General features: G+C 53.4%; 1 protein-coding gene across 2 annotated transcripts; it reads left to right on the top strand.

Annotated features, from left to right (window-relative positions):
* Positions 1 to 2,337: 2,337 nt before the first annotated feature.
* On the top strand, positions 2,338 to 22,377 carry P2ry2 (purinergic receptor P2Y2). Of its 2 annotated transcripts, none has more exons than XM_045145954.1 (2): positions 2,338 to 2,378; positions 20,265 to 22,377. In XM_045145954.1, exon 2 carries the CDS (start codon positions 20,269 to 20,271, stop codon positions 21,379 to 21,381), a length of 1,113 nt encoding a protein of 370 aa, XP_045001889.1. In that variant the 5' UTR covers positions 2,338 to 2,378; positions 20,265 to 20,268; the 3' UTR covers positions 21,382 to 22,377. The 2 variants fall into 2 exon arrangements, with proteins under 2 accessions (XP_045001889.1, XP_004656432.1); XM_004656375.2 differs by lacking the exon at positions 2,338 to 2,378 and adding an exon at positions 14,445 to 14,548.
* The last annotated feature ends 4,589 nt before the right edge of the window (positions 22,378 to 26,966 follow it).

Below are 26,966 nucleotides of genomic sequence, written 5' to 3'. Positions count from 1 at the left end.
CTGTGTGCCTGTAATCCAGGGAGCTGAGGCAGGAGGGTTGCTGTGAGTTTGAGGCCAGCCTGAGCTACATAGGGAGGCCCGCCCCTATCTCAAAACAGGAAAAATAGAAGAAAGAAAAAGAGGCTGAGGCTCAGAGAGAAGTCAAGGAAAGCGGAAGCGAGACTGGCATTTGCACCCAAGGCTGTGAGGCTGAGGCAAGCCCTTTCCTTGGATCCTCCAGCCTTACCTAGTTGCCTGATGTCAGGGACCTCAGCAATGCCATTTCTTTGGCTGTAAAAATAAGGCTGTTGGACCAGAGCAGGGAGGTGTAGAGCCATGGCCTGGCTACTATTCAGCGTGTCTTCTGAAGGTTGACGCCAAGTCTGGATCCTCATCTTGGTTTCGCAGTGGCATTTTTTTCTCCCGAGGGAAACAGCAGTGACAATAGAAGTTTTGATGGTTTGAAAGGGGGCGGGGCCAGGGAGGAGGCAGGAAACGCAGGGGCTCCAGAGACCAAGAGGACTTCCTCCCCCCGCACCCTAAGGTCTGGGTCCCACAGATTTGGCCTGTGGAGTTATCTAGGCCCCTGGAAGTAGCCTGCACCAGCTTGGACAATAGGCAGAGGAGGCTGGACAAGAGGCCTTTTGTACCTCCCAAATGGAGGCCCCCAAGAGACTTGCAGAGGTGGCTCCGCCGCAGCCCGCTGTGTCCACTCTACTCTTCCCGCAGGGCCGCTGCCAGCACCCTTGCTAGGCCCCTCCTGGGGCTGGCAGCCGGGCTCTCCAGTCAGGTGATGTGCAGTCCAGCAGGGCCAAAAAAAAAAAAAAAAAAAAACGCTTTGGCCCCTGGAAGGGGCCTGTTCTGTATTTAGCCAGCTAGTAGGACAGTCTTAAAAGAAAACCGCCAGGCTTGGTGGCACACGCCTTTAATCCCAGCAATGGGGAGGCAGAGGTAGGAGGATCGCCGAGAGTTCAAGGCCACCCTGAGACTACATAGTTAATTCCAGGCCACCCTGGACCAGAGTGAGACCCTACCTTGAAAAACAAAGCAAACAAACAAACAAAAAAACCCAGCCTGGTGGCAAACGCCTTTAATCTCAGCACTTTAATCCCAGGCAGAAGCAGGAGGATCGCCATGAGTTCAAGGCCACTATGAGATTATATAGTGAATTCTAGGTCAGCCTGAGCTAGATAGAGTGAGAACCTACCTCGAAAAAACAAACAAATAAACAAACCAACCAACGTGTGGGAGCCGGGCTGATGGTGCCTTCCTTTAATCCCAGTACCCAGGGAGGCAGAGGTAAGAGGGTCACTGTGAGTTCGAGGCTCGAGGCCAGCTTGGTACTACCGAGTGAGTTCAAGGTCAGCCTGAGCTAGCGTGAGACCCTACCTCGAAAAACAAAACAGCAAAAAGCCTATGGATGTCGAGTGGAGGAGAAGAATGAAGGTGACTGGGTCGGTTTCACAGCAAAGGACTCCCTGAGAGGGAGGGGAGCTGGATCAAGATCTTACAGTCAGTTCGGAAGCTGGGCCAGAACCTACACTGTTCACTTCTAGATCAGAAATGGGGGGCGGGGAGGGGAACACTCATTCGTCCATCCACCCATAAGTCTAAGGGTTGAGTTTTTCCAGGACCTCCGGAACAGTAGTAGGGAGAAGGAAGGTGTGACCTCTACCTTCCTGGATCAGGGACAGAAACTTCAGGTCATCTGAGTAGGGCAGAAAGAGGAATTGGGGCAGCTCAAGATAAGAGATTAAAAAAAATAGTTTGTGGGACTTGGTAGGTGAAGAAAGGGCGACCGCAGCGCCCCCTCCGGAGCTGGTGCGCGGGGGAAGGCGCGCCGAGCCTGCAGTGTCCCAAACAGGTGGAGGCGGCGAATGGCCACAAAGATCCCACGGTGGGCAGGCAGTGACAGGAGCCACGCGGGTACCCCAGCAAAACCTCGTAAAACCTGGGCGTCTCTGCCCAGTCCTCCTCACGAGCTCCCGGGTCGTGTGAGCAAGGCGGGTGGCAGGCGGTGGGCCGGTCGCCGCGGACGCGCTGGGCGGTGTCCCCAGGCTGGTGTCCATCGGGGCGGGTTGGGAGTCCGCCCAGAGTCCTCCCCGCCCGCTCCGGGCCGGGCCTCGGGGTGGGGAGCCCAGGCGGAGGCGAGGCCGGGGACCGCGGCGCTCCCGGGCACGTGGGACCCTGCGCGGCCCCGCATGGGACTCGGACGCCGGGAGAAGTCACCGGGCGCGGCCGTGACCGCCGCCGCCGCCGCGGGGACGCCGCGCGATCGGACCCGCAGAGCGGGCTGCCGGGGCGCCCTTGGACTTTGTCTCGCCGGGATCGTCCCCTCGGTGTGCGTGACACCCTGGAATCCGGGCGTGTGCGCCCGAGGATTGGGCAAGAGCGTGTCGGTGAGTGCGCGCGCCCCTGGAAGGGAAGTGTGGGGGCGAGCCGCTGAACTTGGGGGACTTTGCGCGGTTTCCCTGTTGCGCGCGCCCCGGAGGCCCAAGACTGAGGCCAGGGACTCTGGAACCTGGGAGACCAGCTGCGCCAAGGTCCTCCGCCTCCCGCGCCCCTCCAACCCGAGGGTCACTCCGGGTGTCAAGATGACAAGTGGGGGGGAGGGAGTTAGGATGAAGGACAGTTAAGACCCTAGTTAATTAATTAATTAAGCGTCTGGAGACACTTAATCTGGCAAGTGGTGTTGGAGGAAGGGTCAGTCAGGAGACATGCAGTACCCACCTTCACTAAGTGTGTGTGTGGGGGGGTCGCTGGTGGTTCTGGGGACTCCAGACACTGGGCCCAAGTGTTCCCTCTGATGGGACCCAGCCGGGTCAGCTTGGGGATTAATGAAGCCAGTGACATTCCCAGCGCATCTGTGTCCCTAGTTTTGTTTTAGGATCTAGGCTGGAATAATGGTGAGCTTTTGGGGATCGGGTTGGGGCCCCAGGGAGGTATCAGTTACCTGAAGGTGGGGCGTGGGTGGAAGGAGATTCTTCGAGCTGGCTGCCTCTAAAGGGAGGCTGGCACCGGTGAGGTCTTGCGTGAGGCAAGCCCTGGCACAGAAGGCCTGTCACTCTTTCTTCTCCCTTCTCCTTGCCTTGGGCTGGGTAGGGGTAAGGAGGTTTGCATAGTGGGTAAACCTCAGAGGTGACTGGCTAAGACAGTGAGAAAAATCTTACTGAGGCCTCACGGGCGACCCCAGGATGTCTTGATTTCATGGTTATAATTTTTAACCTTTTGGGGTTAGGATTAGGGTTAGGAGTTAGGGTTACAGTGGGCATTAGGGTTGCGTCTTTGAATCACGCCTGTGTGTGAGAGAGAGAGTGAGAGAGAGAGAGAGCAGGTGTGTGCATGCCATGGCATGTGGAGGTCAGAGGACAACTGTCGCCAGTCATTTGAGGCAGAAGCCTCTGGGTCTAGATCTGCTGTTGTTCTTTTGGAAATGCTGCCCAAGAGCTCCCTGGAAATTCTCCTGTCTCTGCCTCCCTCGGTCGCACAGTCAGTGTGCTGTGTGAAGCTCCCCACACCCTCCAGCTTCTTATGACAGGTCTGAGGATTGAGGCGAGTGCTTTATGCGCTGAGCCATCTTCCTGACTCACGGGACCTTTGGAAGACCACAGCAGAACACAGGTGCAGCCGCAAGGGCTCACTGCAAAGCGGGATTGCGTTTTTCACGTGTTTTATGGATTTATTATTATTATTATTTTGGGTTTTTTGTTTGTTTGTTTGTTTTGAGGTAGGGTCTCCCTCTAGCCCAGGCTGACCTGGAATTCACTATGGAGTCTCAGGCTGTCCTCAAACTCACAGAGATCCTCCTACCTCTGCCTCCTGAGTGCTGGGATTAAAGGCGTGCGCCACCACACCCAACTTTTATTTATTTTTTTAAATTTTTATTTTATTTTATTTATTTATTTGAGAGAGAAAGACAGAGGGAGAAAGAATGGGTGCACCAGGGCCTCCAGCCACTGCAAACCAACTCCAGATACCGTGCACCACCTTGCACGTATCTGCCTTACGTGGGTCCTGGGGAATCAAACCGAGGTTCTTTGGCTTTGCAGGCAAACGCCTTAGCCACTAAGCCATCTCTCCAGCCCTTTCTTTTTTTCTTTTTAATTTTTTTTGTTATTTTTATTTATTTATTTGAGAGCGACAGAGAAAGAGGCAGACAGAGAGGGAGAGAGAGAGAATGGCGTGCCAGGGTCTCCAGCCACTGCAAACGAACTCCAGACGCGTGTGCCCCTTGTGCATCTGGCTGACGTGGGTCCTGGGGAGTCGAGCCTCGAACCGAGGTCCTTAGGCTTCACAGGCAAGAGCTTAACCGCTAGGCCATCTCTCCAGCCCTATTTTTTTAAATTTTTTATTTTGAGGAAGGGTCTCACTCTAGTCCTGGCTGACCTGGAACTCTCTCGGTAGTCCAGGCCAGCCTCAAGCTCACAGCAACCCTCCTACCTCAGCCTCCCCAGTGCTATGATTAGCACCATGCCCTGCTGGGTATTAGAATCTAATCACAGAGTGCCTTTCCTCTCCCCGCGCTTACTCTGCAGATATGGCTTACTAGTTACAATTTATAAAAAGCCCTCATTTTATCTTCCAAGAGATAAAGGAATCATTACCTTCATTTTGTAGATGAGGAAATAGAGGCTTAGAGAGTGTCTTGCACAAGGTCACAAAGCCAGGTATCAGCCAGCTCTTGCTTACCTGGCCCAGTTTAGGGTCCCCTCTCCAAGACCAAAGCTACTTGGGGAGGCTGGGCCAATAGCTTCTAGGCTGAAAGGGAGTTTGGTTCCCATCCTAGGTATCTGTCTCTGTGGCTTTCCTGTGGCCTGACCACCCAGCAGATGACGAGATACCTCCACCCCGAAGGCCTGCTCATAGAACCAAAGAGGCCTTGCTGATCTTCTGAGGGAATGAGCTACCTACCATGACATCTCTCCTGTCCCCTAACTGTCTTCTGTAGGCCTATCTGGTGTACCCATCAGCCCATTTTCCTCCAGGGCTGCTCTTGGATCCCCAAACCTGGTCTGTGCCCATCACTGGGCCCTAATTGGGCTGGTGGGGGTGGGGGGGTTACTTGGCTGCAAGACCCCCTCAACCTCTGTACTCATCCTAGAGAGAAGCCGGGTGCAGGATGAAGCCAGGCGATCCCTGCTTTCTCGCTCTGCCCCTGTCACCCAACACACGGCAGGTGCCAGGAACACTTTGGGAAATGAGTAACCAGCAGTGGGAGTTCAGAAGAGGAAGGCCTTGCTCGCATGGAGAATCACTGATTTTTGTTTGTTTGTTTGTTTGTTTGTTTTGAGACTGGATCTCATGTAGCCAAGGCTGGCCTTGAACCTGCTGAGGGTGACCTTGAATTTTTAGTCCTTGTGCCTCTACCTCCCCAGGGCTCAGATTACAGGCATATGCCACCACGGTTTATGCAGCGCTGGGGATTGAACACAGGGTTCCTTGTATGCTAGGCAAGCACTCCACCAACTGAGCTACATCCTCAGCTCTACAGGGGACAGAGGATCCTTTCTTTCTTTCTTTTTTTCTTGGTTTTTCAAGGTAGGGTCTCACTCTAGCCCAGGCTGACCTGGAATTCACTATGGAGTCTCAGTGTGGCTTCAAACTCACGGTGATCCTCCTACCTTTGCCTCCTGAGTGCTGGGATTAAAGGCGTGAGCCACCACGCCCAGCTTTTCTTTCTTTTTCTTTTCTTTTCTTCTCTCTTCTCCTTCTCCTTTTTTGGAGACGGGGTCTTGTGTAGCCCAGGCAGGTCTTGAATTCACTCCGTAGCTGAAGATGACCCTGAGCTTCTGCTCTTGCTCCTCCTCCCAAGCGCTGTCAGTTTAGGTCATTATAGGTCTGCTTACCGTGGATTCTTGAGCACAGGAGCTCCTCCGCTGCCCCGTCACCCAGTGTCCTAGGGTCAGTTTTGGCCAGGGTGGATAGCAGCATTCCCTTATGGGAGAGTGGGCAGCCCGAGCCTTTCTTTTTTTTTTTTTTTTTTTTTTAATTTTTTTTTTAATGTATTTATTTGAGAGCGACACACACAGAGAGAAAGACAGATAGAGGGAGAGAGAGAGAATGGGCGCGCCAGGGCTTCCAGCCTCTGCAAACGAACTCCAGACGCGTGCGCCCCCTTGTGCATCTGGCTAACGTGGGACCTGGGGAACCGAGCCTCGAACCGGGGTCCTTAGGCTTCACAGGCAAGCGCTTAACCGCTAAGCCATCTCTCCAGCCCATCCGAGCCTTTCTTGATCTGTCCCCTTGGGCCCTGTCATTGTCACTGCAGAGGAGAGGCCTGGGCACTGAAGGCCCCTCTCAGACCTGCATGCATACAGTCTCCTGGTGAGTGCCCAGCCTCCAGCCCTGTTTAAAATATTTTTACTTATTTATTTGAGAGAGAGAGAGAGAAAGGGAGGGAGAGAATGGGTGCACCAAGGCCTCTAGCCACTGCAAACGAACTCCAGACACATGCGCCCCCTTGTGCATCTGGCTTACGTGGGTCCTGGGGAATCGAACTGAGGTCCTTTGGCTTTGCAGGCAAACACCTTAACCACTAAGCCATATCTCCAGCCCTCCAGCCCTGTTTGTAGGAGAAAGACACTGAACATGGTTGGGGTGGGGGCAGAAAAAAACCTCCGTAGCTCTTGGGGAGTCCAGGGCAAAGAGGCCAGTTCTTCCCCCTGCGACCTCACATATAGTCTCTTTTCTGGTTACCCACTCTCTCGACTCCTAGTGTTAACCACTTTCTACTGGCACAACTTTATAAAAGGTCAGCTCTGACAATGACCTTCCCTTCTTAAGCCAGAGTAGAGGCCACGCTCACCAGCTTGGCATTTGAGTCTTTTCATATGAGTTCTTCAGGCCCCCACACATTCCATGCCACCTAACCCTCCATGCCAGCTACACATGATCTCCTGGCACTTCCCCTCACCCACTGAGTCTTGGCACAGGCCTCTTCTCCCTTCCATGCCCTCCCACCTCTGTCCACCTAACAAGCTTCCAGTGGGCGCTCCTTGAGGGCCCAGCAGCTTGCTTGCTGGGTGTTCGGGGTCACTCTAGAGCCAAGCCCTGGCAAATGGTTGCTGGGATTTGGTGGCTCAGCCAAAGGCTGTTGGAGCCACGAGTAGCCAAACTGAAGAAAAGGTTAGCGCTGGCCTCCGGTTCCAGGCTCTCTGGGGTCAGACTCAGCACCCCTGAGCTGGGAATCCGGGAAGTACGGCCAGAGGACAAATCTCAGGCTCACAACTTTGTACACATTCCATGCTACGCTTCTGTCCTGTTTTCCACCAGGATTCTCCCATCTCCCAATCTGGACCCAAACATGACCACAGCTCAGACGGTGACCTCTGCCCCTCCGCTGGGGATACAAGGGAGGGCCCCTGCTGAGAAGTCTTGTAGGTTTCTGGAATTCGGGGCTTCCTGCCTCGATGGACAGTCACGGCCTCCATGTCCGGACAATGCACGATTTGCTAGCCACACACACACACACACCACACACACACACACACACACACACACACACACACACCCCAATCCACCCTCTCCCCTTGCTTATTCTTCATGGAACAATAATTGCCTATTTGACCAGTAAAGCAGTGAAGACTCGGAAACTCTGGACCCAGGCTGCACTGCTTAAGGGGTTTGGAGCTGGAACCTGAATCCGGCGATCTTGCCTTAGGCCTGTCTGGAGGCCCTTGGATGTGATAGACTGGGTTGGAGTTCTAGTGCGCTGTGGTTCTGAACCTGATTATTTCAGCAGCCTGAGATGTATGTGGTCCTGTGCTGAGTGGAGCTGAGCTGGGTCTGGTGGGAGCTGGGCTTAGATGAACACCCACAACAGGGATCCTGGGGGCACCCAAGAGGGAAGAGCCTTGGGGAAGGGGCTGCAGAGCCTGAGGGCATTTTGGAGTGGGCAGGCCTTGTACCTTGAGGGCCCCATCAGATATCATTGGAGGTCACCCCTGAACTGTCCCCATCTCCTGCAACATGTCAGGCCAGGCTGAGGAGTCCCGGAGTCCCAGGGAGGTCACTTGGAAAGGAAGAGGAAGTGCCTTCTAAGCGGCTGATCCTATACAGCCAGGCCTTGCCCTTCACTGCTCTCAAGCCAGATAATTAACAAGTAGTTTAGGTCAACCTGCCCTACGTTTTGTGCACTCTTCTCTCTTCAGCAAGTTAACTCTTTTTAAAAATTTTTTTAAAAAAATATTTGAGAGAGAGAAAGAGGTGGATATAAAGAGGAGAGAGAGAGGGCACACCACGGCCTTCAGCCGCTGTAAACAACTCCAGATGTATGCACTACCTTGTGCATCTGTTTATGTGGGTCCTGGAGAATCGAACCTGGGTCCTTTGGCTTTGCAGGCAAGTGCCTTAACCACTAAGCCATCTCTCCAGCCCTAATCTGACTCTTTTCAAAAATATTTCAGACTAGAGAGATGGCTCAGAGGTTAAGGCACTTGTCTGCAAAGCCTAAAGATTTGGGTTCAGTTCCCCAGTGCCCACATAAAGCTGGATGCACAAAGTGGTACATGTATCTGGAGTTTATTTGCCATGGCAGGAAGACCTGGCATACCTCTTTCTCTCTGTCTCTCTCAGATAAATAATGAATAAAATATAAAAAATTTAAACTATTATTTCTTTTCTTTTTGTTTTCAGAGGTAGGGTCTTAACCTAGCACAGGCTGACCTAGAATTCACTCTGTAGTCTCAGGATGACCTTGAACTCACAGAGTCACAACGATCCTCCAACCTCTGCCTCCCGAGTGCTGGGATTAAAGGCATGCGCCACCACGCCCAGCAGAACTATTATTTCTTCATTGCTAGTTATTTATTTATTTAAGAGAGAGAGTATAGGCACACTTGGGCCTCTTACCTCTGCCAGTGAACTTCAAATGTATGCACTACTTTGGGCCTCTGGCTTTTTCTGGGTATTGGGGAATCAAACCCTGGTTGGCAGGTTTTGCAAGCAAGCACCCTTAACTGCTGAGCCTAACCATTGGGCAATATCCCCAGCCTCCACCTAACTCTTACTTGTCCCCCAAACCACAGGCTGTGGGCCCTCCCCTCCAGAAAACTTTCACTTAACACTCCTCCTTTCCTGCCAGGGCCCTTCTTGGCCTTTTTTCAGGCCAGATCACCCTGAGCTGCCTTTGCCCGTTTCTAGGTGTGCCTCCTCCACCTTGACAGCGATCCTTGACATCAGGGAGAGTGTGGCCTCAGAGCTCCTGGGTGCTCCGCCCAAGGACAGGCCTCAGTTCAACAGCCTCAGGGCAAGGAGGGAAGGACATATGCCTATGGAACTGAACTTCCAGACCCTACAGCCTTCCTGGGGTGTCCCCACCTCTCCTGCTTCGACCCCATGCAGCAACTTCCTCTCTTAATATTTCCCAGAGTGAGGATAGAGCTTCTCCTTGAACAACTCCGCAGGAAGGTTCTGTTCTCTAAGAGGTGATCACGAAGTGGGTTGTAGGCCTGGAGAGATGGCTTACTGGTTAAAGGGCTTGCCTGTGAAGCCTAAGGACTCACGTTCTGTTCCCCAGAACTCACAAAAACCACCTGGCACATACATTTGGAGTTCATTTGCAGTGGCTAGATGCCCTGGTGTACCCATACTCTCCCCGCCACCCCCCAAAGAATAAATAATTAAAAAATAATAAGTAGGGTTGTAGGTCGGGCGTGGTGGTACATGTCTTAATCCCAGCACTTGGGAGGCAGAGGTAGGATGATTGCTGTGAGTTCGAGGCCAGCCTGGAACTACAGAGTAAGTTCCAGGTCAGCCTGGGCTAGAGTGAAATCCTGCCTCAGAAATAAAAGGAAAAAAAAAAAAGGAAGGAAGAAAGAAAGAAAGAAAAAGAAGTAGGTTGTGGGAAAGGTGGGTCAGCAATAAAGACACTTGTTTGCAAAAACCTGCCAACTCGGGCTTCAACTCCACAGTATCCACATAAAGCCAAATGCACAAAGTAGTGCATTTTTCTGGATTTTGTATGCATGGCATAAGGCCCTGGCATGCCCAAGCATTCATTCTCTCTCCCCAGCCCCCCTCTCTCCTTGCAAGTAAATAAATTTAAAAAAAGAAGAAGAAGAAGAAGTGGGCCTGGAAGGATAGCTTAGTGGTTAAGGCATTTGCCTGCAAGGCCAAAGGACCGGGTTCTATTCCCCAGGACCCATGTAAGCCAGATGCACAAGGGGCACATACGTCAGAGTTCGTTTGCAGTGGCTAGAGGCCCTGGTGTGCCCATTTGCTCTCTCTCTCTCTCTCTGTTCTTGCAAAGAAATAAATTTCAAAAACATTTTTTTAAGTGGGCTGGGCACTGGAGAGATGGCTTAGTGGTTAAGGTGCTTGCCTGTGAGGCCTAGGGACCTAGGTTTGACTCCCCAGAAGCCATGTAAGCACATGGTGGCACATGCATCTGGAGTTTGCAATGGCAGGAGATCCTGAAAAGCCCTTTTTCTCCTCCTACCCTCTCTTTCTCTCTATCTCTCACATAAATAAATAAATGAATAAGTATTTTTAAAAAGAAGTGGGTTGTAGAACTGAGAGCCTTGTCTGGGTCCTACAACTGGGAATGGCAGAACTGAGACCCACTGCGTGACCTCTCCTACTTTTAAAAAAATAAATATTTTATTTATTTATTTATTTGAGGGAGAGAAAGAGGCAGGGAGAGAGAGAGAGAATGAATGGGTGTGCCAGGGCCTCTAGCTTCTGCAAATAAGTTCTACATGTATGCACCACCTTGTGCATCTGGCTTATGTGGGTTCTAGGGAATGAAACCTGGGTCCTCGGGCTTTGCAGGCATGCGCCTTAGCCACTAAGCAATCTCTCCAGCCCCTCTCCTGCCTTTTGATGCTGTTTGAGGTCCTCTGTTTTCCTTCCCCCTGGCAGAGGCAGGCATCAGGGATCTCTGCGATGTGACTGGACACTCTTCTCTGCCAAGCTGGACAGGGTCGCCAGCCAGACAGGTGGCACACAGGGCACATACCAGTGCCACCCCGGTGGAGGAGCTGGAATGTTGTCCAACCACCCTGGAAATTCCGTAGCCAGCCTGGGAACAACCCTGCTTCCTTCTCCTCACTTTGGACTCACTGGCCTGGGACCACAGAGGGAAAGATCCAGATTGGGGCAGGGGTAGAGTGTTCTACTTGCTATACTTGGTTCTTGCCTTTGACTCCCAGGGGACCTTGAGTGAGACCTTGAGCTAACCCCTTTCTGACCTTAGTTTTTCTACCTGTAAGATGGGTACAATAGCCATTTTGGTTGCTTCATAGTAGGGAAGTCCTGGAAAGAGTACATCCTGGGGGTTCAGAAGATGGTTCCGTCGGTAAAGTGAGTGCTTCACAAGGAGTTCAGATCCCCAGCACCCATGTAAAAGCCCTGAGAGCTGGGGAGGCAGAGACAGGAACCCCGGGGCTTGCTGGCTACTTAGTCCAGCCAAATCAGTGGGCTCCCGTTTCAGTGAGAGACCTTGTGGCAAGCCATTGTGTTGACATCCGGTCTCCCCATGCATGAATGCAACATGCTTGCACACCACACACACAAACACATGCCAAAAAAAGTGTATGTGGGGCTCTTCTAACTGGGGCCTTTGCTGGAGACCTGAGCAGAGAGGCAGAGCTAAGAGCTCATAGAGGAATCGGCCAAGGACTCTGTGGGCCCAGGGCCTGAGCCGTGCAAGGTAGGGAGCTCTGTGCCATTGGCTAGTTCTATGATCCTGGAGAGGGATCTGTAGCCTGTCTGAGCCTCGGGGTGAAATTGGAGGAGGCGTATGGAGTCACCTAACGTAGAACTGGGCACAAAGGACGTTCAACTCTCTCAGCCGGAGGCATGGTGGCACACGCCTTTAACCCCAGCACTCGGGAGGCAGAGGTTGGAGGATCGCTGGGTTTGAGACTACATAGTGAATTCCAGGTTAGCCTGGACCAGAGTGAGGAGACTGTACCTCGAACCCTCTCCCCCCAAAAAAGACAAGGGGAGGCTGTCGCCAAGTGAGTTATAACCATGCAGCTGCTTTTGCTGTGCCGAGACAGGAAGATGAGGGTGGAGAGAAGACAGCAGGTTTTCTGGCGGGGTGGCCACAGCCCTGAGTGCCAGGCGGAGGAGCTTGGGCATTCGCCCAAGGGCAGTAGGGAGCCATTCTGAGCTCAACATGTGACGGGTTAGGCAGAGAGAACGGGAGAGTGGCAAAGGGGATGGTGGGCGGTGGGAGGAGAAGCTCAGGTCTGCAGTGCTGCCCTGGGACGAGGAGCTGGTGAGGTGAACCCGAGAAACTCTGTTGGTTGAGCCAACGGGATTTGGTGAGTGTCGGCTTCTAGCGGGGTGAGGAAGAGAGAGGTTGGAACCTGGCGGAGGCAGTAACGGCAGAATGGCTCTGAGACATCCGTGCGCCCCACCTTAGCAAGTCGTTCAGGCATCTCCTGAGGAGGACAGACAGGTCGAGGGTTTGGGAGGGGTGGGGTGAAAAAGGAAGTAATTGAGTAGACAACCAGAGAGCAAACCACCCGCTGACCCACGTCAGTCTGAGATGACTAGATGAGCGTAACGCGTCCACGGTGTGACCCGGAGATCCTTCCTGGGCCCCGCTGGGCCCTATTCCTAGATCCACCACCCCCTGCTCTCCCACACTTATACTACACTTCCAGCCTGGGGACCCCACTCCTCCAGCTCAGGGAAATAAAGCAGATAAGAAATGACATTCAGGGGGTTGGAGGCGTGGGTCAGTGGTCGAGTTTGCCAGGCTCTGGGTTCAGTTCTATGCATGCACCAACGCATGTGCCAAGTCGTTCAGAATCTGAAGTCACGGTGGGTGCTGGGACCTGACCATAGAGAAGCCCCCCCCCCCCCCGGAGCCATCCTGTCACTGAAGTCATGGTTGTGAGAGGCTTCCAGGCAAGACCAAAAAAAAGGAGAGTGAGGAAATGCTGTACAGATGGCTTAGTGGTTAAGGTGCTTCCTTGCAAAGCCAAAGGACCCCAGGTCCCATGTGAGCCAGATGCACAAGGTGGTGCGTGTGTCTGGAGTTTATTTGCAGTGGCTGGAAGACCCAGTGCACTCGTTCTCTCTCTCTCTTTCTGCCTCTCACTCTCACTTAAGTAAATATATATTTATATTTATATATATTGTTGTTGTTGGTTTTTCGAGGTAGGGTCTCACTCTGGTTCAGGCTGGCCTGGAATTAACTATGTAGTCTCAGGGTGGCCTAGAACTCACGATGATCCTCCTACCTCTGCCTCCCAAGTGCAGGGATTAAAGGCTTGCGCCACCATGCCTGGCAATAAAAAAAATTTTTTTGTTAAGGGCCAGAATAAAGAAGACCTAAAAAAAAAAGTCAGGCATGGTGGCTCACGTCTTTAATCCCTACCTTCAGGAGGCAGAGGTAGGAGGATCACCATGAGTTCGAAGCCACCCTGAGACTACATAGTGAATCCCAAGATCAGCCTGGACTGGAATGAAACCCTACCTCAGGAAAAAAAAAACAAAAACAACAACAACAAAAAGGCCTGGGTTCTCATCTCAGCTCTGTCCTTGAGTTTCCTCCTCTGTCAAATGGGAATTTGGTTCAAGTGGCTCTCAAAGACTGTTCCAGACCCAGCCTAGACCATGTCAGTGTGTGTCCTGTGTGTACATCTAAGTGTGTTAGGGTCTGGGCACTTCTGTGCGTTCGGGTGTGGTGTGTACGTACGTTTATAACACGGGTAGAGGAACACCTACCTAGAGGTGGGGGTGGGAAGGCCAGGATGCTAGCTAGGCACCGAGCTTGGGCAGTACGGTATAGCGTAGTGTATGCCGGGCAAAGCCAGCATTGACCATTTCCCGCTGCTGGGCTAAAATGCAGAACCAGGACAGAGAGAGGAGACCCTGGCAGTTTGGCTCAGCTCTGCCGGAATGGAGGGAGATCTCCCCTACCGTCCTGAGAAACAGGGTTAGCTGGGGAGGAGGCTATAAATGCCCATTCCTGGAACATGTGGACTGGGGGGGTGGATGGCATGGATGGTGCGCAGAGAGCAATGTGACGCAATGTGACCAGAGCAAGCACCCCAGGTCTTTTTATTTATTTATTTATTTAATTTATTTATTTGAGAGCGACAGACACAGAGAGAAAGACAGATAAAGGGAGAGAGAGAGAATGGGCGCGCCAGGGCTTCCAGCCTCTGCAAACGAACTCCAGACGCGTGCGCCCCCTTGTGCATCTGGCTAACGTGGGACCTGGGGAATTGAGCCTCGAACCGGGGTCCTTAGGCTTCACAGGCAAGCGCTTAATCTCTAAGCCATCTCTCCAGCCCCCCTGCTCAGTCTTTATGCAGCCATGCTCAGAGCAGAGAAGGCAGCCCTGGGGGAGCTTGGCCTTGCTGGCACCCTGTGACACAGAGCCCACGCATGTCTCCACATCCCTGTGTTTGCAGCCCCTCCCACCCCCCAGGCAGCTGCTTGACAAATGCTAGAGGCCAGGCCTAGGCCCCAGGCTGGGAAACCTGTTTTTCCTGTTTCCTGCAGAGCTTCCAGCAGCCGGTCCAGGCCTGTGCATTCATGAGTGAGAAACGCCAGCAGGCGCTGAGCATCCTGACCACTCTGAGAGCGGGGGCCTGGTCAGGCACAGGTGTGTAAGGTGGAACCCCTGGCTGGGAGGGTGGCTGGGCAGGCTCTTCTTCATTATGTATGTGAGTGCACTGAAATCGGTTCAGATCAAGGGGAACCCAAGGCCCTGCCCTGCCCTGTCCTTTCTCCCAGGCTCTACTGACTTCAGTCTTTGGAGCCACACAGCCCTGAGTGTCAAGTGTAGTTTGCTTTTTTTTTTTTTTTTTTTCCCAATTCTTTCCAGTGTAACCTTGAACAAACAGCTTAGCTTTTATGGTGGTGTCACCAATGAGTGGGTAGGAGATGCTGTGAGAGAGCTGCTCAACCCTGGTCTGGTCCCTGCAGAGCAGGGAAAGTGGAATAGAGGCCTACAGGATGGAGAGCTCCTGATCAGACCAAGCCAGATGCAAGTACGGGGGTGCTTAGACAGCGGACCCTCTCTGGAACACCTGCCTCTAACCCTTAACCCCCTTGGTGCCTCCCTAGCCCCAGTAAAGAAGGACAGGGTCTTCTGGGCCCTGCAGCTGTTGAAGGAGAGGTAGTCCTGGGATCCATTTGAGGCAGAAAGTCCCAGAAGAGCTAGGCTGACCCCTGGCCACCTAGAGTCAGCCACTGAGAAATCGCAAAGCACCTCTGTCCTCCTGTAGACCCACTAAGGAGTGAGGAAAAAGATGGGCGCCTTTGTCAAACTCAGATCCTCTGGGTTCCCGTAGTCTCTAGTGCCTCCTCCATTCACCCATTCATCCATCTATTCATCTTTTGTAGTAGTTGTTATCGTTTGTTGGTTTTCCAAGGTAGGGTCTTGCTCTAGCTCAGGCTGATCTGGAATTCACTATGTAGCCTCAAGGTGGCCTCGAACTCATGGCAATCCTCCTACCCCTGCCTCCCAAGTGCTGGGATTAAAGGCATGCGCCACCACGTCTGGCCACCGATTTGTTTTTTTATTTGTTTTTCCCCTTGAGGAAGGGTCTCCCTCTACTCTAGCTGTCCTGGAACTCACTCTGTAATCCCAGGCTGGCCTTGAACTCATGGTGATCCTCCTACCTCTGCCTCCTGAGTGCTGGGATTAAAAACATATGTCACCATGCCTGGCTCCATCCTTCTTTTTAAATATTTTATTTGTTTATTTTCAAGCAAATACACACACATATATCCCTATCTATCTATCTATCTATCTATCTATCTATCTATCTATCTATCCATCCATCCATCCATCCATCCATCCATCCATCCATCCATCCAATCCATCTCCATATATATGGAGAGTGAAAGAGAGAGAGAGATTGGGAGGGAGAGGAAGGGCACATTTTGCCACTGCAAACGAATTCCAGATGCCTGCACCACTTTGTGCATCTGGCTTTGGCTTTACATGAGTCCTGGGGAAATCAAATGCAAGTCATTAGGCTTTGCAGGCAAGTGTCTTAACTGCCCCATCCTTCCTTTTTTCTCACAATAGCTGCTTGCAGGTTGGGTCTTTTCTTGGATAGTAGAGACAGAGAAAAGCATTACATGGACTGTGCCGTCAGTGAATGCCTGTAATGCACTGGGCAGAAAATAGAAGAACAAATTCCCCTTAAGGTCTAAGGTTTGCCAAACCCAGGTGCAGGGGGAGCGCTCCAGGACACATAATATGGAGAAGAGCCTGGAGGGACGAGTCCAGTGTGGGTTTGTTCCGGCAAGCTTTGCCAGATAGAAAAAGTAGCATGAGCCGGGCGTGGTGGTGCACATCCTTAACCCCAGCACTCGGGAGGCAGAGGTAGGAGGATCGCTGTGAGTTTGAGGCCACCCTGAGACTCCATAGTGAATTCCAGGTCATTCCAGGCCATCCTGGACTAGAGCAAGACACTATCTCCAAAGGCAAAAGAAAGAAAGAAAGAAAATGAAAGAAAGCAAAGCTGAACAAAGACAGAGAAGCCCACAGGACCCTCCAGAGGCTTACATCCCCTTCAGACTGGGAGCTCATGGGGCGGCACCAGCCGGAACTGGGCACAGTGGAGCAAGTGAGAGAGGGGGCAGTGACCAAGTCAGGTGCGACGAGCTTCATGGAGCTGAGGTGAGGTCTCAAGGGCAGTTGGGGTGAGGATGAGGGAGAGGACCAGGGACCTGGATGCCTTCCAGAAACAGAGACTGGAGCCGGGCGCGGTGATGCACGCCTTTAATCCCAGCACTCGGGAGGCAGAGGTAGGAGGATCGCTGTGAGTGCAAGGCCACCCTGAGACTACATAGTGAATTCCAGGTCAGCCTGGGCTACCTTGCAGGGGGAAGAGGGGGAGAGAAACAAGCACTGGGGGCTGTTTGGTAAGCTGGCCCACAGAGGAAGAGGGTGGATAGAGTCGGTCTGGACCAGGGCCACAGTGATGGAGTCCACAGCTGGCCTGGAGGGTGGAGGCCAGGATGTCTTAACACAGGTGGAAAGGCTGGTTCAGAAAGACAGGGAAGTCTCCACCCTGCCTCTTGGTGTCAGAGATTCCACCAGCAGGGACCAGGAGGAAACTTGGGTAGAGTGAAGGGATGTTGTCAGGGAAAGTGAGAGCCCTGACCCCACTTCCGAGACCAGGGAGCAGAGCAGCAGTATGTGGTTGGTGGTGGCGGTGGTGAGGCTGTGTGTGTGTGTGTGTGTGTGTGTCTGGAGCTGAAGGAAGCCACCCTCGCTGCCCTCACTAAGCCAGAGCTCCTCCTGAAGAGAAGTTGGAGACTGCCATTCCTCAAGGTAGGGAATTTGACCCATGGTCCCACCTGGGACTCAAGTTCTGATTTTCAACTACCTTTTTTTTTTTAACTTATTTATTTATTTATTTATTTGAGAGCGACAGACACAGAAAGACAGATAGAGGGAGAGAGAATGGGTGCGCCAGGGGTTCCAGCCTCTGCAAACGAACTCCAGACGCGTGCGCCCCCTTGTGCATCTGGCTAACGTGGGACCTGGGGAACCGAACCTCGAACCGGGGTCCTTAGGCTTCACAGGCAAGTGCTTAACCACTAAGCCATCTCTCCAGCCCTCAACTACCTTTTACCACCTGGGACACATGTGCCTCTCAGACCAGGATATCTGTTCCTTGCCTCCCGGCTGAGAGTTTGTTTGTTGATCTGCTTGGTTTTGGTTTGTTTGTTTTCCTTTTAAAATTTTAAAAAATATTTTATTTTTATTTATTTGTTTGGGAGAAAGAGATGCATGCACCACCTTTTGCATCTGGCTTATGTGGGCCCTGGGGAATCGAACCAAGGTTCTTTGGCTTCTAGTGGTTAAGAGCCTTAACCACTAAAGCCATCTCTCCAGCCCTGATCTCCTTGTTTATGAGACAGAGTCTCTGTATGTAGCTGAGGCACCCTCAAACCCCTGGTCCTCCTGCCTCAGCCTCCCGAGTACTGGGGTTACAGGCATGGGCCACCATTCCTGAATCTGAACTCGCTCTGACTGGTCAGGGGACTGGAGAGGGGGAGGTGGCAGCCTCACCTTCTCCAGTCACTCACTGTCTAGTGGCGGATCAGAGCTTATGGGTGGTATAGGCTCACTAGGGACAAAGAAGGGGTACACAAAGACGGTGACGTGCAAAGGGAAACAGGATTGGGCCAGAAGAAGCTAAAATACCTTCACCAAAGGAACTTTTTTCTGCTCTCTAAACCTAAAACCACCCCAAATTTTCCTGGGCTGTTCAGGGAGGCCATCGTCCCACTGAGCTGTGTCTCCTGGCAGGCTGGAGGGCGGGACTGCTGTGTGTGTAGAAAGTTCCAGAATATAAGGATACCTAAAAAGACAGCTTGAAGGAGAGAATAGATGATGAGAGACGGACACCCTCGGAAGTTCTCCAGCCCCCTTCCCCAGGAGGGGAAGGATGAGCTAAAGCAAGATCTCAGGCTGGAGAGATGGCTTAGTGGTTGAGGCACTTGCCTGCAAAGCCTAATGACCCAAGTTTAATTCCCCAGTACCCTGATAAAGTGTTGCATGCATCATTTGCAGCAGCTGGAGGCCCTGAGGCACCTATTCTCTCTGTTCTGCCTCTCTCCCTCTCTCTCTCTCTCTCTCTCTCTCTCTCTGCTTGTAAATAAATAACCAAATAAAAGTATAAAGGAAGACCTCTGTGAGGCCTCCAGACATGCCAGATTCCCTGGCCAGAGATGCCTTAGCAGACACTGGGGTGCAGTGGAACATCAGCCTCGGGGGTCCCTTTCACAAGAATCTGAAATTATGTCCTCCTGGTGTCCCTAGATCTAGAATCTAGACCTCTGAGTCAGATCTTGAATGCTCTGACCCTGAGGCTCCAAAGCACAGCCAGCAGGGTTACTTTTCAGCCTCGGTAGTAAACATTTCGGACTTTGCAGGCCGTACGGTCTCGTCACAAACTACTCAATTCTGCTAACAGGCAGGTACGGTAGTGTTCCGGAATAGCTTCACGTACAAAACCAGACTGGCCGACTGGGCCTGGTGGCACACACCTGTAATCCCAGAGCCTGGGAGGTAGAGGCAGGAGGATAAGGAATTCAAGGCCATCCTCAACTACATAGCAAGTTCTAGGCTAGTCTGAGCTAGAGATCCTATCTCAAAACAACAACACCAAAAAGCTGGGTGTGGTGGCCTCACACCTGTCATCTCAGTACTTGAGAAGCTGAGGTAAGAGAAACACTGAGTTTGAGGCCAGCCTGAGCTACAGAATGAGTTCCAGGTCAGCCTGGGCTAAAGTAAGATCCTGCCTCAAACGAAATAAAACAAAAACAAAAGCAAAAAAAAAAAAAATTTTAAAAATCAGACTTCTGGGCTGGAATCAACCACGGGGTCACTGTGTAGCCCAGGCTGATCCCCAAATGACTGACGCCCCAGGCAGATCTTTAAAAAAAAAAATTGTATTGACTTATTTGCAAGCAGAGAGAAAGAGGAGGGGGAGAATGGGTGCACCAGGGCCTCTTGCCACTGCAAATGAACACCAGATGCATGTGCCACTTTGTGCATCTGGCTTTACGTGGGTACTGGGGAATTGAGCCCAGGCTGTCAAGCTTTAAAAAACATTTTTTTTGTTTTATGTTTATTTATTTATATTTATATATTTATTTCAAATAAATATATTTGAAAGTGACAGACAAAGAGGCAGAGAGAAAGAATGGGCACGCCAGGGCCTCCAGCCACTGCAAACGAACTCCAGACACGTGCGTCCCCTTGTGCATCTGGCTAATGTGGGTCCTGGGGAACCGAGCCCAGGCTGTCAAGCTTTAAAAAACGTTTTTTTTTTGTTTTATGTTTACTTATTTATATTTATATATTTATTTCAAATAAATATATTTGAAAGTGACAGACAGAGAAAGAGGCAGAGAGAAAGAATGGGCCCAGGGCCTCCAGCCACTGCAAACGAACTCCAGACGCTTGCGCCCCCTTGTGCATCTGGCTAACGTGGGACCTGGGGAACTGAGCCTCGAACCGGGGTCCTTAGGATTCACAGGCAAGCGCTTAACCGCTAAGCCATCTCTCCAGCCCAGGTTGTTAAGCTTTGCAAGCAAGCACCTTTAACCGTAGAGCCCTCTCTACAGCTCCCATCCCGGGGCGGTCTCCATCTCCCCGTTCTCCTGCTCCTGCCTTCCAAGGGCTAGGAGCCCCATGACACTTAGCATAAGCAAGCCTTAAGGGAATCTGTGGGCGCTTGGGTTCTTGCTAGCCCTGGTCAGGTGGACGTCTCAGGTGCCTGCTTGGAACCTTCCACCCTGACGTCTTCTTCTCCACTCTTCCGCTGCCCCCCCCCCCCTCCCCGCAGGGTGATGGCGGCGGTCCTGGGTCCCTGGAACGGCACGGTCAATGACACCTGGGATGGGGATGATCTGGGCTACAAATGCCGCTTCGACGAGCAGTTCAAGTACGTGCTGCTCCCGGTGTCCTACGGCGTGGTGTGCGTGCTCGGCCTGTGCCTGAACGTGGTGGCCCTCTACGTCTTCCTGTGTCGCCTCAAGACCTGGAACGCCTCCACCACCTACATGTTCCACCTGGCCGTGTCCGACTCTCTGTACGCCGCCTCCCTGCCGCTGCTGGTCTACTACTACGCCCAGGGTGACCACTGGCCCTTCAGCGCCGTCCTCTGCAAGCTGGTTCGCTTCCTGTTCTACACCAACCTCTACTGCAGCATCCTCTTCCTCACCTGCATCAGCGTCCACCGGTGTCTGGGCGTCCTGCGGCCCCTGCACTCCCTGCGCTGGGGCCGCGCCCACTATGCCCGCCGGGTGGCCGCCGTCGTGTGGGCGCTGGTGCTGGCCTGCCAGGCGCCCGTGCTCTACTTTGTCACCACCAGCGTCCGGGGATCCCGGATCACCTGCCACGACACCTCGGCGCCCGAGCTCTTCGGCCACTTCGTGGCCTACAGCTCCGTCATGCTGGGCTTGCTCTTCGCCGTGCCCTTCGCGGTCATCCTGGTGTGCTACGTGCTCATGGCGCGCAGGTTGCTCAAGCCCGCCTATGGCACCGCCGGAGGCCTGCCCCGGGCCAAGCGCAAGTCGGTGCGCACCATCGCCCTGGTGCTGGCTGTCTTCGCCCTGTGCTTCCTGCCTTTCCACGTCACCCGGACCCTCTACTACTCCTTCCGCTCGCTCGATCTCAGCTGTCACACCCTCAACGCCGTCAACATGGCCTACAAGATCACCCGGCCGCTGGCCAGCGCCAACAGTTGCCTCGATCCCGTGCTCTACTTCCTGGCCGGCCAGAGACTCGTCCGCTTTGCCCGGGATGCCACCCCCAGCCCCCAGGCTCGCCCCAGGCTGGGTCTGCACAGGCCTGGCAGAACTGACACCAAGAGAAACAATGCGTCCGTGGGCAGCGAGGACTCGAGGCGGACAGAGCTCACGCCAAGCGGCGTGAATGAAACCAAAGACATTCACCTGTAGCGTGGGAGCCCTCCAGGCCTTCAGGAGCGAGTTCGTGTCCCCGAGCTGCAGGGGATTGGGGCTGGTTCAAGAATGGTTCCAGCTAGGGACCATCAGCTGCTCTGTTCTTTGGCAGGGGTTCAGGATAGTCTTGGAATGGTCTAGAGAGTCGCGGGGCCCCCACAGTCCCCAGCTGTCATTTGTAGGTGTGAGTTGGGGGATTGGGTTCTGAGAAAGGCAAGCCTTGAGGGTCGGTGCCACCTGACTCCCATGAAGACAGTTCCTGCCAAGGTACCTAGGCTGGAGTCCAGCTTCTCAAGTCCAGTGGAGAAACAGGCCCGGAGAGGAAGGTGACTCACACCGCGGAGTCTGGCTTAAGTCGCTGGAGCGGGGGTGGGGCCCCAGGTTGACCAAGGACCCTGAGAAATAGTCAGGACTGAGTGCCTGTAGGGGTCTGGGATGGGACTGGATACCACGGTAGAATCGGATCAGAGGAGGGTCCCCCAGGCCAAGACATGAATGTCTGGGGTCATGTCAGACCCATCTGCAGGCTCTTCTCAGCTGGGAGCCGGTTTGAAGCTGTGACTTACACTAAAGGCCGTGTGGCCTGTTGGGCTGGGCTCTGCTACTGGTGGGAAGATGGGACAGAGCCTGGGAAGTTTCCAACGTCCACAGTCAGGCTTCCCCAGCCTGTTCTCTCTTGCTACCTGCCTCTCCATCACTGCTTCCAAGGGAGTCTCGTATCAGGGATCCTTAAAATACCCCAGGTTACCCCACTTCTCAGCCAAGTTGGCTTTTGTGTCAGGTGATGTGCTGAGCACAAAGACAGATGGGGTCCCAGTCCTTTGGGGTTCCCCAGTTTGGGTTATAATAACATCTCATGCACTGGTAAATGTGGAACCATTTAACTGGATCTCTGGTAGAGGGTGAGAGGCACCCTTTATTTGTAGCACCGGCAGTTGCTGCGGTGCAAAGGGTCCTACCGTGGCCAGTTTCAGATTATCAATGCGACGTCAACTCAACCTCTTTGCAAAACTTCTGAAACTTCAACAACTGGTTCTTTCTTTATTTATTTTCGTGGCATTGGGGAGGAGGACTCTTAACATGTCCTGGAGGCTGACCATAAACTCCTGGCCTTTCCTGAGCACAGGTACAAGGTGCCCTAACGTGCCACTGGCTCATGCTTCGTGGCTGGGCCAGGGCTCAGGGAGGGCTTCCTACAATAGGGGGTACCACTAGGCTGTTGTTTTAGGAGAAAGCCGTTCAGAGTATCCAGGCGTAAGATACACCCTGAGCCAAGATATGACCTCCTTGCCACTTTGCATGGGGGAACAGAACAGAGATTCACTCCTCGTCCTACCCAGGCGTCAGATCCCGCCAGGACCACGCGGAGCGGATCTGTGGAACTCAACTGGACAGCTCAAGCCTCTAGACGGGGTCAAGGCAAAGCTGACAGGCCTCCCTTGGCCTCGAGGTCAGGGACTACCCCTTGCCCTGCCCATCCTACTTACCTCACCCACCTCCTACATCTACATTCTTCCCCCTTTGCCATCCAAGGCAAGGCATCTCCTGGGCATGTTCTAGCTGTGGGTGGTGGTGTTTTGAGATAGGATCTTGCTCTGTGATCCAGGTTTGCATCAAATTCCTGAGCCCAAGGGATTCTCGTGCCTGGCCCTCCCTCCTAAGTAGCCAGGGCCACAGTTAGTTTACGTAGAGCCTAGCTCCAGAGCTCCCTCAAGTGACAGGGACTTGTCACAGGTGATGACCCAAATAATTATGCTGCATCGTACAGTTCTGGGTGACCTGTTTAGAGTAGTGTGAGACGCTCACCTCCCATTCCTTCCTTCCTTCCTTTCTTTCTTTATTTCTTCCTTCCTTCCTTCTTTCCATCCTTCCTCCTCTTCTTTCTCTTTCTTTCTTTCTGGTTTTTGTTTGATTTTTGTTTTTTCGAGGTAGGGTCTCACTCTAGCCCAGGCTGACCTGGAATTCACTATGGAGTGTCAGGGGGTCCTCGAACTCACGGCGATCCTCCTACCTCTGCCTCCGGAGTGCTGGGATTAAAGGCGTGCACCGCCACGCCCGACCCTTAAATTCTACATTTCTGTCAGTGTTACTGGAGTCCCCCTGAGCACTCTCGGTAGCTTGCTCTTATAGAGATCCTGTCTCCTTCCTAGTGGCTACTCAGGCTGAGCCCCATCCCAGTTTATAGGCAGCCCCTTGCCAGGTGAGAAGCTCTCAACTGGTCCTGCTGCGGTGTGGGGGCAAAACATTGGGCATCACGACTTGGCAGCCTTTGGTGTGTATCTGTGGCTGGGGGTAGGGCTCGGGCCACCATGGATCCGAGATCCCCCAGTCCCCGTTCCCCCTCCAGCTTACGCTAGAGCCCATGTGGATGGCGAAGACCGCACGAGCTGGCAGGTTGCAGGCCCGGTTCCTTGAAATACCGCTGCCTGCAGAGTTCTGAGGACACAGGGTTTAGGGGTCTGAGGAACTTGCTTATCACCCAGTCCTGTGGTAGGCACAGATGGCAGCAGTTCCTAGAACCAGGGACAGGTCGCCTGTCCCCTTGGTGTGGACAAGTAGCCTTGCTGCTCAGTGACCAAACTGCTTGCCTGGTGGGTGTATCGTCCTGTGCTATTTCCAGCCCAAGTAGGACCAAGATTTTCCATTCCTGGCCCCAGACCATTGTCCAGCAATGACGTGGGGTGACCTGCCTGTCCTCAAAATATCTCTCCTCTTACCCTCCAGGCCTCCCTGCCCATGCCCCACCTCTCCACCCTGACATCACTTCCCAAGGCTGTTGATTCCTGAAGGGAACCGTGACAGGGCACCCAAGCAGGAGCCATCCAGCCGCTAACCGGGTCCCCTGGGGTTATCTAGCTCAGCGGCAGACTCAAGGCCAGAGAGGGTGGGGGCCGTATCCAGGGTCAGTTGGCAGGTCATCTTGGCGCCAGGGCATGAGCCAAGGGCTCAGGCCACTCCTGCTGCTGGGCCAGTCCCTCTAGCACGGGTCTGTGCCTGCTTCACGGGCATCTGTGTCTCCGACACTGCCCAGCCCTTCCCCTTAGAGCGCGGGAGCTGAGGGCAGGGACTCTGCACATGGACCAGGTGGCGGGTGAAGTGAGCAAATAGAACAACAACATCACAGAGCTTGCTGGCCTCCGTAGCTGCTGTCCTCAGTGAGAGCCAGGCGACTGGGCATGGTCCCTGGCACCTGGGAATCTGTCTCTTGGGTGGCCTAGGATGGGTGGTGGTTTCAAGAGGACACTTCTACCCTCTGTCTTCAAGGTCAGGTCCTAGACAACAAAGCCCCAACTGAGTGTCCAAGGCCAAGAACAGTCCTGGACAACAAGCCCCCCGCCCTGCGTAGTTGCCTTGGTCTGGCTCAAACGACCATACCACTTCACCATTCTTTTTTTTTTTTTTAATTTTTTTAAATTTATTTATTTGAGAGCGACAGACACAGAGAGAAAGACAGATAGAGGGAGAGAGAGAGAATGGGCGTGCCAGGGCTTCCAGCCTCTGCAAACGAACTCCAGACGCGTGCACCCCCTTGTGCATCTGGCTAATGTGGGACCTGGGGAACTGAGCCTCGAACTGGGGTCCATAGGCTTCACAGGCAAGCGCTTAACCACTAAGCCATCTCTCCAGCCCCACTTCACCATTCTTATCCATAGATTTGGAATCAGATTTGGAATTAGGCACATGGGGGCCAGCACTCATGTAATGACCCATGCCTCAAGCCCCAGACAGGACTCTCTCTCACACTGTATTATTCATCCTTCACACCCATCCTGCAAAGTAGACATTATCAAGGCCCTTTAGCAGCCAGGGAACTGGCAGAGGGGAGAAGGACTTGCTCCAGGTGACACAGGTCACAGGTGGCTGAGTTAAAAGTGAGTCCAAGAGCTGGGCTTTCAATCCCAGCACTCAAGAGGCAGAGGTAGGAGGACTGCCCTGAGTCCAAGGCCACCTTTAGACTACATAGCGAATTCCAGGTCAGCCTGGGCTAGATTGATACCCTACCTCGGGGTGGGAGGCAGTGAGTCCAGTATCCCTGATGTCCTCAGAAGTCCCCCTTCCAGGATCCGGTATCTCATGCCCCTCACAACCTCCTGCAGGGCAAAGAGGGTCTGTAAGCGTCCTTCCTGTGATTTCCGACCCAGGCAGGCAGATTAGTGGGAATGAGGTACAATCCACTTGAAGGTCACCTCCACTTTTGCAGCATAGTCCCTCAGGTAGGTCAATCCATCTTGCAACACCTCACTTTTTCTGAGACCCCCCCACACACACAGGGTTTGAAAGGCTTACCTGGGCTCACATGCACTTAGCACAGGGCAAGAGGATACACAGGCAAGCCCATGGGCCCCAGCCCTCCCGAGCCCATATGAACATAGGACCGCGCACCTGTTCATTGGGTGACAGGAGGCTTGCTCGTTTCAGGGATGAGAAATGCACAATCTCCCCCAGGGGCAAGGCCTGGGTCTACCTCTACCCTGCCTGGCACGGAGTGGTTTCCATATGCGCAGTGGTTCTAGATCCTTGTCTGGGTACCTGCTGGAGGGCAGTCAAGAGGGGACAGTGAGAGGAGGACGGAGAGGAGAGTGCTCCTCTAGGCCAGAGAGCTCCTCCCCACCCACAGCAGCAGGCTCAACTGTTTCCCTGAGTGCTGGCGCCCACCATGGGGGACTGCAGCTATATATCTCCATTCAAACCAAGAGCCCCGAGACTCAGCCTGGGGGAACTGGCCTGGAGCCAGGCCACAGCGGGCACCTCTGCGGTGTGACCCGAAGTCCACCGGGCTGTCCTGCAGCGCCAGTTCCCCTTCCTTCACTGAAGGGATCCGCTGCGCACACCTCCAAGGCGCAGCCAACAGTGATACCCGAAACATTGCCAATCGCCCGGGGCTGTTGGTTCCCGAGGACTTGGGGGAGGAACAGAAAAAGGTCAAGGTGCAGAGAGGTGAAGGGAGTGGACCACTGTGCGCTGCTGCCTCCTGTGGGTGCAGGGTGGGGGGGGAAGGGGGAGTTAAGCCAGGATGACTGGGCTGAAAGCTGAGCTATGTCCTAGGGGGCGAAACCCCTGGGGAATCCAACCCCAAGGTCTAACCTGCCCTCCTCCCACGTGCCATGTTGCCTGGGTAAGTCACTCCCCGCTCTGAGCTGTAGTTTCCACGTGGGACCCCTGGCTGTGCCAAGCCAGTCTTAGCTCAGAAGGGGTAATCCAGGCTTGCTGTGGTCTCTTATCCAGCCTAGCTGGGTGCCCCCTCTCAGCTTTGTTTGTCCCAGCCCAGAACAATGAGCCACTCACTCAAGGGCCCAAATATTCTGTCTCCACGGGCTCCACCCACCCACCAACCCAGACTATTTTCAACTGATGGAGTTAAAAAACACACACACACACACAATGACAACCCTGGACCATTGTCCAGCAGTGACGTGGGGATCCGTTTACCCCAAAATATCCCCTGGGCCCACCCTTGGGGCCTCCCTGCTCTGCTTTCCACCGTGACATCATTTCCTGGAACTGTTCGTGCCTGAAGGCTAAGAAACAGTACATGAGACCGAGGCTGGATCCACTGTCCCTTCCAACAGGGACTCCAGACC

Source organism: Jaculus jaculus, chromosome 3 (genome assembly GCF_020740685.1).
Source record: "Jaculus jaculus isolate mJacJac1 chromosome 3, mJacJac1.mat.Y.cur, whole genome shotgun sequence".
NCBI classification, from domain to species: Eukaryota; Metazoa; Chordata; class Mammalia; order Rodentia; family Dipodidae; genus Jaculus; species Jaculus jaculus.
The sequence above is the reverse complement of the archived record's forward strand: the minus strand, read 5'-3'. Positions and strand labels throughout refer to the sequence as shown.

Coding starts and splice junctions, on each gene's coding strand:
- P2ry2 (XM_045145954.1), top strand. CDS start 20,269: ATGGCGGCGGTCCTGGGTCCCTGGAACGGCACGGTCAATGACACCTGG.